Below are 16,121 nucleotides of genomic sequence, written 5' to 3'. Positions count from 1 at the left end.
GCACCGGCGGACATCTCGTCAGACCGCGGACCACAGTTCACCTCCGAGCTGTGGGGCGCGGTCGCCCGCAACCTGGGGGTCAAGCTCCACCGTACTACGGCCTACCACCCCCAAGCAAACGGGTTGTGCGAGCGATTCCACCGCTCCATGAAGGCCACGCTCATGGCCGGCCTTCAAGACGGCGGTTGGGCCGACCGGCTGCCGTGGGTCCTTTTGGGCCTCCGCACGGCCCCCAAGGAGGACCTCCAGGCATGCACCGCCGAGCTTGTCTATGGCCAGGCGCTACGCGTCCCGGGCGAATTCGTGCCCGACGCTACCAGTCCCTGGTCCGCAGCTCACCAGCGCTCGGACCTCCAGGAGGCCGCCCGACGGTTTGCCCCCGTGCCAACATCCCACCACGGTGACCCCCAGTCCTACGTCCCCCCAGCACTTCGCACAGCGGAGTATGTTTTTGTGCGTCACGACGCACATCGGGGGCCACTCCGGCCGCCGTACGATGGGCCCTTCCGGGTGCTGCGACGGGACGACAAGTCGTTCGTCATCGACATCGGCGGCAGGTCGGACCGGATTGTGGTGGACAGCCTCAAGCCGGCGCACGTGGACGTCGACCACCCACCACGGGTGGCCCTTCCGCCGCGGCGAGGCCGCCCCCCGTCCACGGTGCCCCCCACTCGACCGCCCACCACCACACCGGACCCCCTCCCACGACCCGCCAGGGGTCGCTTCGGCCGGGTCATCAGGACCCCCCTCAAATTGACCCTGCCGGTGCAAGTCGATTCTGGGGGGACGTGTGTAGCGGCTACCGCTGGGTTTTCACAATCGCCTTGCACCTATCAAGGACGCGGAGCGATCACCATGCCGGGCTCGTCCAGGACGCCCGGGCAGGCCCGCGCTCAACTTGCCAGGCCTCGGTCGGGACGCTGGGCCACGCCCCCTCTCGCCTTTCCTGGGCAAACGCTCCGGTATAATTTGTATATATATTGCTGCCCGATAAACGGGCTTTTCAGAGTGCCTGAGTGTTTGGTTTGATTAAAGCAACTCGGATGAATTCCAGCTTTTTGTCGCGTCCATTCTTCCGATCGACGTGGGAGCCCCAGCTCCTTCATCCTCACATTTTGACAATTCTTGTTAGGCAACATTTTAAAATCTTTATTATTATTATTATTATTATTATTATTATTCTAAGTGAGGATATGGTATATAGGGGTAGAGTAAGGAAGTGGGGGGAAGGGGAAGTGATGTGGATAAAATTGTTAGGAAGAGTTAGGAGTATTGTGAGAAGATGGAGAGGAAGACTCAAATAATTATCACGAGATTAGATTATCTCCACCATGATCAAACAAAATGGTGGAGATTTGTTTTTGAAGCCCCTTCCAGATTTATGTTGGATCTCATGAGCCATCATATTTTAAGGGGTATGTACGAGTACACAAGAGGGAAGGTGAGAGGTCACAAATTCTACCATTGCACTTTTGTACTTTGTATATCGGCTGGCAGGATGGCCTAGAGGTACACACACTCACCTCCGAGCTGTCTCGCCTGGGTTTGAATCCGACCCAGCTTTAACTGCCACTCTGGTGCTTCACAGGCTGAAAGAGGCATCGATGTGTGTGCTGTCCCTCGGATAGACGTTAAACTTCACGTCCCACCTGACAGCATTAGTTGGTTGAAGTGAAAGATCCCACAGTGTCTTTCATGAAGAGTAGGCGAATTATCACGGGCATCCTGAACAAATGCTAAATTCCTGCCTTGAATACCAATCTGAAAACAAAGTCAAAGCACTCAGTGGAGTCCTTGCTGTGGAGCGGCTTTGGCCCGACTGAACTTGTCTTCGAGCAGAACACAACAGATATGACTCATTGTATAAAACATTGTGTCTGGCATTTTGATAAAAGAGCCAAACATTGCCTCTGAGCTTTGTAGGAGAGAAAGGAATAGTTGATTGGTAATGGTCAGGTTAACTTTTATCAAAAATGAATGATTGACAGCTGTAGAAACAAAGTTTTATTAAATTTTTCATTATAATAATCACAATAAGAATTTTTAAGTGATAAAATTACAAAGCTGGATTGATGGATCAGTCATTGATTGTGATAATGACCTCATCTCCTTTCCTATGGCCTCATCTCCTCATCTCCTTTCCTATGGCCTCATCTCCTCATCTCCTTTCCTATGACCTCATCTCCTCATCTCCTTTCCTATGGCCTCATTTCCTCATCTCCTTTCCTATGACCTCATCTCCTCATCTCCTTTCCTATGTCCTCATCTCCTCATATCCTTTCCTATGGCCTCATCTCCTCATCTCCTTTCCTATGGCCTCATCTCCTCATATCCTTTCCTATGTCCTCATCTCCTCATATCCTTTCCTATGTCCTCATCTCCTCATCTCCTTTCCTATGACCTCATCTCCTCATCTCCTTTCCTATGACCTCATCTCCTCATCTCCTTTCCTATGACCTCATCTCCTCATCTCCTTTCCTATGACCTCATCTCCTCATATCCTTTCCTATGTCCTCATCTCCTCATATCCTTTCCTATGTCCTCATCTCGTCATCTCCTTTCCTATGTCCTCATCTCCTCATCTCCTTTCCTATGACCTAATCTCCTCATATCCTTTCCTATGTCCTCATCCCCTCATCTCCTTTCCTATGCCCTCATCTCCTCATCTCCTTTCCTATGTCCTCATCTCCTCATATCCTTTCCTATGTCCTCATCTCCTCATTTCCTTTCCTATGCCCTCATCTCCTCATCTCCTTTCCTATGCCCTCATCTCCTCATATCCTTTCCTATGACCTCATCTCCTCATCTCCTTTCCTATGCCCTCATTTCCTCATCTCCTTTCCTATGCCCTCATCTCCTCATATCCTTTCCTATGTCCTCATCTCCTCATATCCTTTCCTATGTCCTCATCTCCTCATATCCTTTCCTATGTCCTCATCACCTTATCTCCTTTCCTATGACCTCATTTCCTCATCTCCTTTCCTATGCCCTCATCTCCTCATATCCTTTCCTATGGCCTCATCTCCTCATCTCCTTTCCTATGGCCTCATCTCCTTATCTCCTTTCCTTGTCCTCATCTCCTTTCCTATGACCTCATCTCCTCATCTCCTTTCCTATGACCTCATCTCCTCATATCCTTTCCTATGTCCTCATCTCCTCATATCCTTTCCTATGTCCTCATCTCCTCATCTCCTTTCCTATGTCCTCATCTCCTCATCTCCTTTCCTATGACCTCATCTCCTCATATCCTTTCCTATGTCCTCATCTCCTCATCTCCTTTCCTATGACCTCATCTCCTCATCTCCTTTCCTATGACCTCATCTCCTCATATCCTTTCCTATGACCTCATCTCCTCATATCCTTTCCTATGTCCTCATCTCCTCATATCCTTTCCTATATCCTCATCTCCTCATCTCCTTTCCTATGAACTCAGCTCCTCATCTCCTTTCCTATGATCTCATCTCCTCATATCCTTTCCTATGATCTCATCTCCTCATATCCTTTCCTATGACCTCATCTCCTCATCTCCTTTCCTATGCCCTCATTTCCTCATCTCCTTTCCTATGCCCTCATCTCCTCATATCCTTTCCTATGTCCTCATCTCCTCATATCCTTTCCTATGTCCTCATCTCCTCATATCCTTTCCTATGTCCTCATCTCCTTATCTCCTTTCCTATGGCCTCATCTCCTTATCTCCTTTCCTTGTCCTCATCTCCTCATCTCCTTTCCTATGACCTCATCTCCTCATATCCTTTCCTATGACCTCATCTCCTCATCTCCTTTCCTATGGCCTCATCTCCTTATCTCCTTTCCTTGTCCTCATCTCCTCATCTCCTTTCCTATGACCTCATCTCCTCATCTCCTTTCCTATGACCTCATCTCCTCATATCCTTTCCTATGTCCTCATCTCCTCATATCCTTTCCTATGTCCTCATCTCCTCATCTCCTTTCCTATGACCTCATCTCCTCATCTCCTTTCCTATGACCTCATCTCCTCATATCCTTTCCTATGACCTCATCTCCTCATCTCCTTTCCTATGTCCTCATCTCCTCATATCCTTTCCTATGTCCTCATCTCCTCATCTCCTTTCCTATGACCTCATCTCCTCATATCCTTTCCTATGTCCTCATCTCCTCATATCCTTTCCTATGTCCTCATCTCCTCATCTCCTTTCCTATGTCCTCATCTCCTCATATCCTTTCCTATGGCCTCATCTCCTCATCTCCTTTCCTATGGCCTCATCTCCTTATCTCCTTTCCTTGTCCTCATCTCCTCATCTCCTTTCCTATGACCTCATCTCCTCATCTCCTTTCCTATGACCTCATCTCCTCATATCCTTTCCTATGTCCTCATCTCCTCATATCCTTTCCTATGTCCTCATCTCCTCATCTCCTTTCCTATGTCCTCATCTCCTCATCTCCTTTCCTATGACCTCATCTCCTCATATCCTTTCCTATGTTCTCATCTCCTCATCTCCTTTCCTATGACCTCATCTCCTCATCTCCTTTCCTATGACCTCATCTCCTCATATCCTTTCCTATGACCTCATCTCCTCATATCCTTTCCTATGTCCTCATCTCCTCATATCCTTTCCTATGTCCTCATCTCCTCATCTCCTTTCCTATGAACTCAGCTCCTCATCTCCTTTCCTATGATCTCATCTCCTCATATCCTTTCCTATGATCTCATCTCCTCATATCCTTTCCTATGACCTCATCTCCTCATCTCCTTTCCTATGCCCTCATTTCCTCATCTCCTTTCCTATGCCCTCATCTCCTCATATCCTTTCCTATGTCCTCATCTCCTCATATCCTTTCCTATGTCCTCATCTCCTCATATCCTTTCCTATGTCCTCATCTCCTTATGTCCTTTCCTATGACCTCATTTCCTCATCTCCTTTCCTATGCCCTCATCTCCTCATATCCTTTCCTATGGCCTCATCTCCTCATCTCCTTTCCTATGGCCTCATCTCCTTATCTCCTTTCCTTGTCCTCATCTCCTCATCTCCTTTCCTATGACCTCATCTCCTCATCTCCTTTCCTATGACCTCATCTCCTCATATCCTTTCCTATGTCCTCATCTCCTCATATCCTTTCCTATGTCCTCATCTCCTCATATCCTTTCCTATGTCCTCATCTCCTCATCTCCTTTCCTATGACCTCATCTCCTCATCTCCTTTCCTATGACCTCATCTCCTCATCTCCTTTCCTATGTCCTCATCTCCTCATATCCTTTCCTATGTCCTCATCTCCTCATATCCTTTCCTATGACCTCATCTCCTCATCTCCTTTCCTATGTCCTCATCTCCTCATATCCTTTCCTATGTCCTCATCTCCTCATCTCCTTTCCTATGACCTCATCTCCTCATATCCTTTCCTATGTCCTCATCTCCTCATATCCTTTCCTATGTCCTCATCTCCTCATCTCCTTTCCTATGAACTCAGCTCCTCATCTCCTTTCCTATGATCTCATCTCCTCATATCCTTTCCTATGATCTCATCTCCTCATATCCTTTCCTATGTCCTCATCTCCTCATATCCTTTCCTATGTCCTCATCTCCTCATATCCTTTCCTATGTCCTCATCTCCTTATCTCCTTTCCTATGGCCTCATCTCCTCATCTCCTTTGCTATGGCCTCATCTCCTCATCTCCTTCCTATACTTCAAATCCTTGTCCCAAGTATTCCTGACCTCGTAGATGTCTAATGGCCGGGGTCAGGGCCATGAGTCACCAATCAATCGATTGATCCATCTTATCTCACAATATTATCAACCAATCTGTTGTTTTTGACAGGGAAGTCCCCAAGATGTGGAGTTGTCATTCTTGCATCACGCGATCATTTTAAAGAGAAAGTTTGATATTTTAACGACTTGCCACTAAAAATGATGGATAGTTGATCATTGATTGGCGCAGAATAGACAGCTCCACATCTTGCGGACGACGATGCTTTTATCGTTTTTTAAAAGCAAGAAGTTGCAGAAATGCATCGGAAGTTTTTACTGAGTTTCTAAAAAAAAAAAATTGTTTCATCTAAGATTTTTTTTTGAGAATCTTTTTGTCTCAAGTTTGTTTTGCCTTTTCAAAACTGAATTCTAAGCGAGGCATTGTCACTCGTGCTCCTCCCCTAAGGAGCGATCTTATATATGCACACGCTGTGGGCAGAGGGGGCAGTGAGATGGAATTGACGAAAAAAGAAATCAATATTCATGGAAAGGGATGAAGGGAAGAGATTAGGAAACAAGTGAGGAGGAGTCCGATGGAGGGGAGCTTCGCAGAGTTAAAAAAATCAGCATTTCCCACCTACATGCGTAATATGTAGACGGCCTCTCATGTTAAGATATTTCATTGGATTTCGGATTTTATTGCACGACATATCACTCATGATAACATATTTGGAAATCTCATGGTGTCTGTCATTTATAGATCAAAAAAGTGATTTATTAAAGGCATTATAAATTTTAACTGCCAGTTATGAAGCTTCCAATTTCAGGAGCAAAACAAGTGCAACAGGAATTTTGGTGTTTGCGGTTATTAGTGACAAATACTGAAATGATGCTCTCGCCTCTGTTATTCAAACTTTTTGCTTCAAAGACCTTTTGGTTGCTCACCGTAGAACACCCATTGCATATTTGTAAAGCTTTCCCCCTTTATTTGTGAACCAATTTTTTTTAGAGGAGTGGGGGGAAAGCAACGAAGTGGTGCATGAGGGCAAAGGGGGGGCATTGAGCTCCAGGGGGCATGAGGGCAAAGGGGGGGCATTGAGCTCCAGGGGGCATGAGGGCAAAGGGGGGGCATTGAGCTCCAGGGGGCATGAGGGCAAAGGGGGGCATTGAGCTCCAGGGGGCATGAGGGCAAAGGGGGGGCATTGAGCTCCAGGGGGCATGAGGGCAAAGGGGGGGCATTGAGCTCCAGGGGGGCATGAGGCTCCACTACATCGTAAATGCACATTTACCTTCATGATTTACAATGTAGTGGAGCCTAATGCCCCCCTGGAGCTTAATGCCCCCCTTTGCCCTCTTAGCTCTTTCACGAGCCTCGATTCAGTATACAAAAAAAAAAAAAAAAAAAAAACTAATTGAATGAAGCACACTCTGCATCATCGTGACTCAATCGAGGTCAAAGGGCACGTCGTGTCTGCTTCTGCATCAGCATCTCGTTCATTTGCTTTTCTGTTTGTATGACATCGCGCATGGTTTGCAGCTTTTGCAGTTGTGCAAAGTGGTTTTCATGAGAGCTGCCTAAATATGTTGAAAATATTTATCAGCAAAGCTAAACATGTCTCTACACAGCAAGCCTAAATGCTTGGACTCAGCACTGTGGCATGAACTAAACCAATCAATTCCCCGGCTCGTTGCTGAGCAGCGAGTCATCCGTGGCCGCAGCCAATCCATGGACGCCATGGAGGCAGCCAATAAGAAGCAAGGGGGTTCAGGAGCCGCTCCGGCGTCCCCGGCACCGGCCACCACTCCCACCAGCCACGTCACTTCACTCATCAGCCACAGTGTGAGCGAGGGAGCTAAAAACTCAGCGAGTGTAAGTGCCGTGCCCACGCCGTGCCACACCAATTCAAATATCCATAGCCTCACGATAATGTCCCATGCACACCAGCACTCCTGCAAGCCTTGCACAATGACGTTTTAACAACTTTTCCTGACAATGAACAAATGGAACTTTTTATTTAATCGTTTATCCCATGGCATGAATGGAATGCAGACTGGAATCCACAAATAGGCCGTAAATTAGAATAAATGGCCTCAGCTATTACACATCAAATGTATAGCACTAATCAAAACATTGAATGCATGCACGATCAGAGGATTCGTAGCGAGACTCCGTGAACCTGATGTGTGACAGTGTGCAGCTGCACGGCTCAGGCATTCAGGCTTGCATGGCTCGTGCAGCATGTTTGCTGCACTCTTCTCTTTGTATGCATTGATCTGGTTATGTAATGTGCGCATTCCATCACACTGACCTCAAACATATCACGTCACCAGCACATGGTATGACTGCATGTCATACCATGTGCTAGTGTGTGTATATGACATGTCCCATGTAGCACTTCCATACTACTTGCTATCTGGCAAGAAGGTGTGGCAGATACTGTGTGTTTGGATTGTGTTTGGTGTGTGTTCTTCACTTGCTGTCTTTTAGACAAAAAACCATAATTATATTCACTTCTTGTGTCCAAGGAGGATGCCACAATGTACAGTGCATTCAGAAAGTATTCAGACCCCTTCACTTTTTTCACATTTTGTTATGTTGCAGCCTTATGCTGAAATCGTTTAAATTCATTTTTTCCCTCATCAATCAACACTCAATACCCCATGCTGCATTGAAGGTTCCCAAGAGCATAGTGGCCTCCATAATTCTTAAAGGGAAGAAGTTTGGAACAACCAGGACTCTTCCTAGAGCTGGCCGCCCGGCCAAACTGAGCATTTGGGGGAGAAGGGCCTTGGTAAGAGAGGTGACCAAGAACCCGATGGTCACTCTGGCTGAGCTCCAGAGATCCTGTGTGGAGATGGGAGAAACTTCCAGAAGGACAACCATCACTGCAACACTCCACCGTTCTGGGCTTTATGGCTGAGTGGCCAGACGGAAGCCTCTCCTCAGTGAAAGACACATGAAAGACCACAGAATCTTGTTTCTCACAGTCTGAGAGTCCTTCAGGTGATTTTTTGCAAACTCCAAGTGGGCTTTCATGTGTCTTTAACTGAGGAGAGGCTTCCGTCGGGCCACTCAGCCATAAAGCCCAGAACGGTGGAGTGTTGCGGTGATGGTTGTCCTTCTGGAAGTTTCTCCCATCTCCACACAGGATCTCTGGAGCTCAGCCAGAGGGACCATCGGGTTCTTGGTCACCTCTCTTACCAAGGCCCTTCTCCCCCGAATGCTCAGTTTGGCCGGGCTGCCAGCTCTAGGAAGAGTCCTGGTTGTTCCAAACTTCTTCCATTTAAGAATTATGGAGGCCACTGTGCTCTTGGGAACCATCAATGCAGCAGAAATTTTTTTGTCGGCTTCCCCAGATCTGTGCCTCGACACAATCCTGTCTCTGAGCTCTGCAGGCAGTTCCTTCGACCTCATGGCTTGGTTTTTGCTCTGATATGCATTGTCAGCTGCGAGACCTTATATAGACAGGTGTGTGCCTTTCCAAATCATGTCCAATCAATTGAATTTACCACAGGTGGACTCCAATCAAGGTGTAGAAACATCTCAAAGATGATCAAGAGAAATGGGAGGCACCTGAGCGAAATTTCAAATGTCATAGCAAAGGGTATGAATACTTATGTCAATGTGATATTTCAGTTTTTTCTTTTTAATAAATTTGCAAAACTTTCTAAGATCCTGTTTTCTCTTTGTCATTATGGGGTATTGAGGGTAGATTGATGAGGGAAAAAATGAATTTAAACGATTTCAGCATAAGGCTGCAACATAACAAAATGTGAAAAAAGTGAAGGGGTCTGAATACTTTTCTGAATGCACTGTAAGCCTGATGCTCGTCGAAACCGTAAATGCAGCACACGTGACCAAAATATGGGAATTGTAAACCCTCCTAAATATGCGGTTGGGGGAGGAATTGCTCTGAAGGAGATGCTGATTCATTAATATTCTTCGATCTCTCCATAAGCACATAGTTTGGGAGACCTGGAGTAATTAAAAGTAAGAAAAATAGTCATTAGCCAGAGTGGAAAAATGAGTTCATTTTGCAAATTGTTACACAGTTTTCATGCCTAGTTTGTTTTACACTCTTTGCAACTTTAATGAGCAGAACATCCTGTTTCACAAATGTAGAATAAGGATGGTTAATCATTTATTTAATTGTTTCTGGAAGAAAGGCTAGAACTTGTTCTGTCATTGCAATACCTTTCTTACCAAACTCTGCGGTGTGTTAGCCATGATTGCCGTTCTATCCAATTGACAACAAGCAGGAGGTGCTAGCTGACCATGCCGGTTTTGAGGTTGCTGTTTGAGCCTGACCCACATTCTCCTTCTTAATTTGTCTCCCTTCCTTTCCTAGTCCTTGCTTGTACCTGGGAAAAGTCCATCCAAACAAGGACGCCGAGGCAGTGCTATAGGCATAGGCACCATAGAGGAGGTTAAGATACCGCGCTCTCTCTACCTCTGCCTTTTTATCGATATATCTCTCCCTCTTTCTCTCCTCTTCCTCCTCTCTCTCTCTCTGCCAATCTCTCCCTCTCTCTCTCTCTCTCCTCTTCCTCCTCTCTCTACTTCTACATGTGTGTATGTATATATTTATATATACATATATACACACACACACACACACACACACACACACACACACACACACACAAACAGTCGTGTGAAAAAGTAAGTACACCCCATGTAAAGTTTTGACTTTTTCAACATATTTCAACATACAGCTATTTGATCTTCATTTCAACAATATTGATAGATAAAGGTGATATAATATAACAAATATCATGAAACATTCACATTTTGTAGTCCATTGTATAATTTAAATAAACATAAATGCAAATTTTGCATGTGGAAAAAGTAAGTACACCCTTGGCTCTAATAGGGGGTATTAGTCAGGTTCACTATGTTTTTTCGTTCAAAATTTTGGTAGATTAGCAAAACTATACATTTTTGGAATATTCAGAGCATGAGGAATCCAAAAATCAATGTTTACATTTGCGTAGACACCTTTGCGAAAATGACACTCAGGACAGTGATGAAGATCTGTAAAAGCATATTCCTGAACGGTATAGGCCTCGTAGATCCTGTGTATAGGACTTATAGTTCAATCTGATACTACCTATAACTTCCTATAACAACCTATAACTTCAAAGGACTTGCAATATCATGTATTATGTAATACAGTTATATCACAAATATAAAGACAATGGTTTTCAATTACCTTTGTTTGTTGCTTTTCTATAATCCTGAGCACTATTTTGAGGCCTTTATTGGATTCCTTGACCCAGAAAACATAGGATTAGCATATTTAATTAAGTCTCTGGGTTGACTAGGAGCCGAGATCGCGCAAAATATGTATTTTATGGCGGCCATTTTCAAAATCCAAAATGGCGGCCATGCAGGTGTCTGTGCAAATGCCAACATTGATTTTCAGATTCTCCATGCTCTGAAGATTCCAAAAATGTACAGGTTTGCTAATCCAAAAATTTTGAACGAAATTAAATTTGTTAACATAGTGAACCTGACTATCTTCATCACTGTCCTGAGTGTCATTTTCGCAAAGGTGTCTACGCAAATGTAAACATTAATTTTTGGATTCCTCATGCTCTGAATATTCCAAAAATGTATAGTTTTGCTAATCTACCAAAATTTTGAACAAAATTATATTTGTTAACATAGTGAACCTGACTATATTGCCCCCTTTGGCAGAAACAACCTCAAGTAGGCGTTTCTTATAACTGTCTACCAGTCTCTGACATCGACTGGAAGAAATTTTTGCCCACTCCTCCATGCAGAATTCTTTCAGCTGTGCGATGTTTGAGGGGTTTCCTGCATGCATTGCTCGTTTCAAATCCCCCCACAACATCTCGATGGGATTTAGATCTGGGCTTTGACTTGGCCATTCCAGAACCCTATATTTCTTTCTTTTCAGCCATTCCTTGGTGGATTTACTGGTATGTTTAGGGTCATTGTCATGTTGCAAGGTCCACCTTCGGTTGAGCTTCAACTTTCCAACAGATGGCCTCACATTATCCTCAAGCACCCTCTGGTACAATGAAGAATTCATAGTGGATTCTATGATGATGAGCTGCCCAGGCCCTGATGCAGCAAAGCTGCCCCAAACCATAATATTTCCACCACCATGCTTTACAGTTGGTATCAGGTTCTTGTGGTCAAATGCTGTCTTTGGATTTCGCCAAACATGTCTTCTGGTACTGTGGCCAAATAGCTCTACCTTTGACTCATATGTCCAGAGCACATTGTTCCAGAAGTGCTGGTCTTTGCCTAGGTGTTCATTGGCAAACTTTAGTCTTGCCCTGATGTTCTTTCTGGACAACAAAGGTTTCCTCCTGGCACCCCTCCCATGTGGATCAAATTTGTGCAGCCTCTTTCTAATCGTAGACTCGTGCACTTTGACATCAACAGTGGCAAGAGCTACCTGCAGGTCCCGTGATGGCATTCTGGGGTTCTTAGAGACTTCTTTCAGCATCTTGCGGTCTGCTCTCGGGCTGAACTTGCTGGGGCGGCCTGGCCTGAACAAGTTGGCAGATGTTTAGCATCTTCTCCACTTGTAGATGATCTTGCAGACAGTTGAATGATTGATTTCAAATTGTTTGGAGATCTTTTTAAATCCCTTCCCAGACTCGTAGGCATCTATAACCTTCTTTCTGAATGCCTCAGAGAGCTCTTTTGATCTCGGCATGGTGACGCTGCACACTTCAACAACAAAGAGCAAACCAAATTAAATGTATGAGGTTTAAATAAGACGGGTTCCTCCAAGATCCTCTCTGACGATGTTCTAATCATTTGCACCTGAGATGGTGCACCTGATTCTAATTTTAGGTATTTGAAGTAGTGATAAATGTAGGGGTGTACTTACTTTTTCCACATGCAAAATTTGCATTTATGTTTATTTAAATTATACAATGGACTACAAAATGTAAATGTTTCATGATATTTGTTATATTATATCACCTTTATCTATCAATATTGTTGAAATGAAGATCAAATAGCTGTATGTTGAAATATGTTGAAAAAGTCAAAACTTTACATGGAGTGTACTTACTTTTTCAAGTGACTGTATACACAGATATGCTCAGTACAATCTACCACATGCACTGAGACTGAAGATGAAGAGTACAGAGTTCATAGAACACCTTACCCTATACAGTCTTGAGAAACAAGAACATGGGCGGGGTCTGCGAGCGGCAAATTTGATTGGTCGTGACGATGTAAAATGTAATATTTTGTCCAAATACTGCTAAACCGAAGGATTTAGAACCACCTTTTGAGGCCATTTTCCCCGCTAGATCAGGGGTTGGCCTTTTTTGGGCACCGTGGTCCCCTTTTTGAAGCAATGTTTTATGGCCAGATGGCCTTCCTGCCGCCAACCCTGTTAGTCGCCTCTTGCGACACACAGGAAATTACCAGTGAACTGGTACTCAATTTGCCGACCTCGGAAGGATGACAGGCTGAGTCAACCCCCCTGGTGTTAATTCAGCGATCGACCGGGATTCAAACCCAGGATTCTAGGATCCCAAGCCGGCACCCTAACTGCAAAGCCATTGCTAGGCTAAACTGAAGGGTTTTGAAAGTTAGTACCAAAAAGGATTTGTGTTCAAGTATATAATTAAATCGAAATAAAAAAATGTTTTTGAAAAACAAGATTTTAATGCTTGTAGAAAGAATTTTTTGGGGAAGTTTACCGCCGTTGATGCAGCGTCTTTTACACTACCTTATTTAACACGTTACATTAGTAATTCATGCCTGTTGTGTGTCGTCTATGGCATCCTTGAAACAGTAAATTTCCTGTTTGGAATTATTTTCAATTTTGTTCGACTCCAGAGACAGGTAGACAAAATAAAAAAATTATGTCACTCCTCTCTAAGCTTGCACGATTGAGACAAATTCAGTCAACATACTGCTATACCGCAGGTTCGATTTCCGATTTGTGTTCAAAATATAATGTTCAATTTAAATCAAGTTGTTCCGCAATCATAAATTGACTTTTACAGACAGACAGACAGATAAAGTGAACCAATTACCCCTGCTTTTTTGCTTTGCATGTGAGGAGTAATAATGACGAGTGGGATGCTAAAGCCAACACTCTACAACTAGCAGACCAACATGATACACGCTTCTTTTTGTGGTGAAGATGACATATGGTCCACCTTTTGCAACATTGTGTTTCCTTACAGTAGGCAGGTAAAAATGAGCTTCTCACTGACAAGGCAGCAGTGATGAAGAGGTGGAGTGGTCATTTTGCTGAGCTTCCAAACAAGGAGTCTCACCTCTCAGCAGAGTTCCTTAATCAGATAGAGCAACAACCTGTTGCAGAAGGAATGTCGCATTCTCCATCCACTGAATAAGCAAACAAGGCCATAAAATCCACCAAGCAAGGTCAAACTCCAGGAGCAGATGGTATTCCAGCCAAAAATTGGAAGTGTGGGAATAAGCAGCTTGTCAGTGAAGTTGCATTACTCTTTCAGAATATCTGGGCCCAGCAGAAAGTTCCACAAGACTTCAAGGATGCCAACATCGTAAGCATCTGCAAATGAAAAGGCCCAAAAAGCTTCTTTGGAAATTATGGAGGAATAAGCCTTCTCCATTGCTAGAAAGATTCCAATACCTACACTTGTTGTTCATAGACTTAATCTAAGGTCTTTGGCAGCATAAAGTAACCTGGCCTGCAACATTTGCTGTCAAAACTAGGATGTCCCAGCAAATTTGTCAACACTCTACAGCTACTACATGACGGAATGAGAGCGTGTCTGTATGTCAATGACAAATGTTAGATAGTTATGCAATAACCAGTGGTGTGAAGCAAAGATAGGTTGTACTCCATCATTCTTTAATTCCTTCTTTGCCTGCATTGCTGCATGAAGTCTGGCATAATCTTCAGGTTCCGCTCTGGAAAGTTATTCCAACGTTCTGTACTTCATATGTCCACAAAAGTCACCGAGGCAGTAATTGGAGACCTTCTCTATGCTGATGACTTTGCCTTGGTAACTCACAACGATGAACTGAAGAGCATGGCCAACAAGTTTTCAAGTGCTGCAAAAAACTTTGGTCTCAAAATGTGTGTGACTAAAACTGAGGTGATGTGTCAACCAACACCTGACAGTCTGTATGAAGCACCAGGCACCACCATTGATGACACCACTCTTAAGGCTGTAGACAAATTCACCTATATCGACAGTGTTGTTGTTGTGTAGCCCTGGACAGTTCTTTCGAACAAGCCTGTGCCACGGAGACAGCTGATCGATCTCCCAGGAATGATAAACAGACCCCGCGACCCCACCCCACATCCAGGATGGTACACCCCGCCTTCACAAAGTATGGTCACGGCAAAGTTAGAGAGGGAGAGAGAGAGAGAGACAGAGACAGAGAGACAGAGAGAGAGAGAGAGAGAGAGAGAGAGAGAAGATACAAGGGGGAAAGGGCCAGTCCATGGGGAGCACCTGGCACTATGACTTTGACCGTGCTGCCCCCCAGAATGGGGAAGATTTGTCCCCCAACTTTCGTTGGGGGGGTACAACCACCGCGAAAAAGTGTCCCCAATAGTATTGACAGTGTAATCCCAAATTATGACATCATTGATGAAGACAGCCATGCTCAACATCATTCTCACAATCCTACCGTATAGAAAATGGTCTTGCATCTGCTACAGATGCCATGTTGTTGTTGCTTCACACGCAGCCTGTGGTTGCTGGCTGCGTAATTTCTGGGAAGCACAGCTATGCTGCTGATGCAATGCCCAGTGTAAGTTGGTACTCATTTTGCAGACATCAGAAGGATGACAGGCTGAGTCAACCCACCTCTGGTGTTATTTCAACAGCACGTGAGGGGCTCAACCTCAAGACCCTAATATCTTAAACCAGCTACCTGAACCGTTAAGACAGCACCAAGCTTGCAGACACCTTGTCAAAGCCCTTGACCACTTTTACCAGAGGGACCGATGCTATATAATGAGAATACGATGGCAGAACTAAATTACTAACAAGTCCTTGACCATGCAAGGCCCCATAGCATGAAAGCCACTCCAGAAGATCCAAACGAGATGGGCCACCCATCTTTCTTGCATGGACAACCACCGCACCCCCACGCAGTTTTGGGTGGCATTTGACAGAGGCAGCCAATATCAGGATTGTCATTACAAGCAATACAAAGCCACCTAAAAGAAGAGTCTGACCAACTGATATGAATCACAATTTCGAGGAACAATTTGTAGCTGACATGTCAAGATGGAGAAGAGCTGGCTACGGGAGCAAGACGCTGAGGGCCCGGCTCACGACCTCAGATGTCCCGAGTATAAGAACATTAAGTGCGCTCTAACTGCCACTCCCATTGCCAACAAAAAAGTCTGTAACATCTGTGGGTGCTCCTGCCATTGCCATATCGTTCTGTTGAGCCAAGGGAAGACCAAAGATGACCAAATCATGCCAACGAGCAGCTGTGACACAGT

General features: G+C 44.8%; 1 protein-coding gene across 23 annotated transcripts in view; it reads left to right on the top strand.

The window, feature by feature from the left end:
* RAP1GAP (RAP1 GTPase activating protein) overlaps positions 1 to 16,121 on the top strand; it is a 572,300-nt gene that overhangs the window by 535,036 nt on the left and 21,143 nt on the right. For 12 of the 23 annotated variants that reach the window (XM_078780052.1, XM_078780046.1, XM_068120452.2 and 9 more), the window contains 2 exons: positions 7,364 to 7,534; positions 10,014 to 10,091. The exons of 4 other annotated variants lie outside the window; for them this stretch is intronic. In XM_078780052.1, the coding sequence (XP_078636178.1) occupies positions 7,364 to 7,534; positions 10,014 to 10,091 (249 nt within the window). The remainder of the gene's footprint in view (positions 1 to 7,363; positions 7,535 to 10,013; positions 10,092 to 16,121) is intronic. 7 more of the 23 variants (XM_078780047.1, XM_068120449.2, XM_078780045.1 and 4 more) reach the window with 2 other exon arrangements.

The sequence above is a fragment of the Myxine glutinosa genome, chromosome 6 (assembly GCF_964187855.1).
Source record: "Myxine glutinosa chromosome 6, kmMyxGlut1.1, whole genome shotgun sequence".
NCBI classification, from domain to species: domain Eukaryota; kingdom Metazoa; phylum Chordata; class Myxini; order Myxiniformes; family Myxinidae; genus Myxine; species Myxine glutinosa.
The sequence above is the reverse complement of the archived record's forward strand: the minus strand, read 5'-3'. Positions and strand labels throughout refer to the sequence as shown.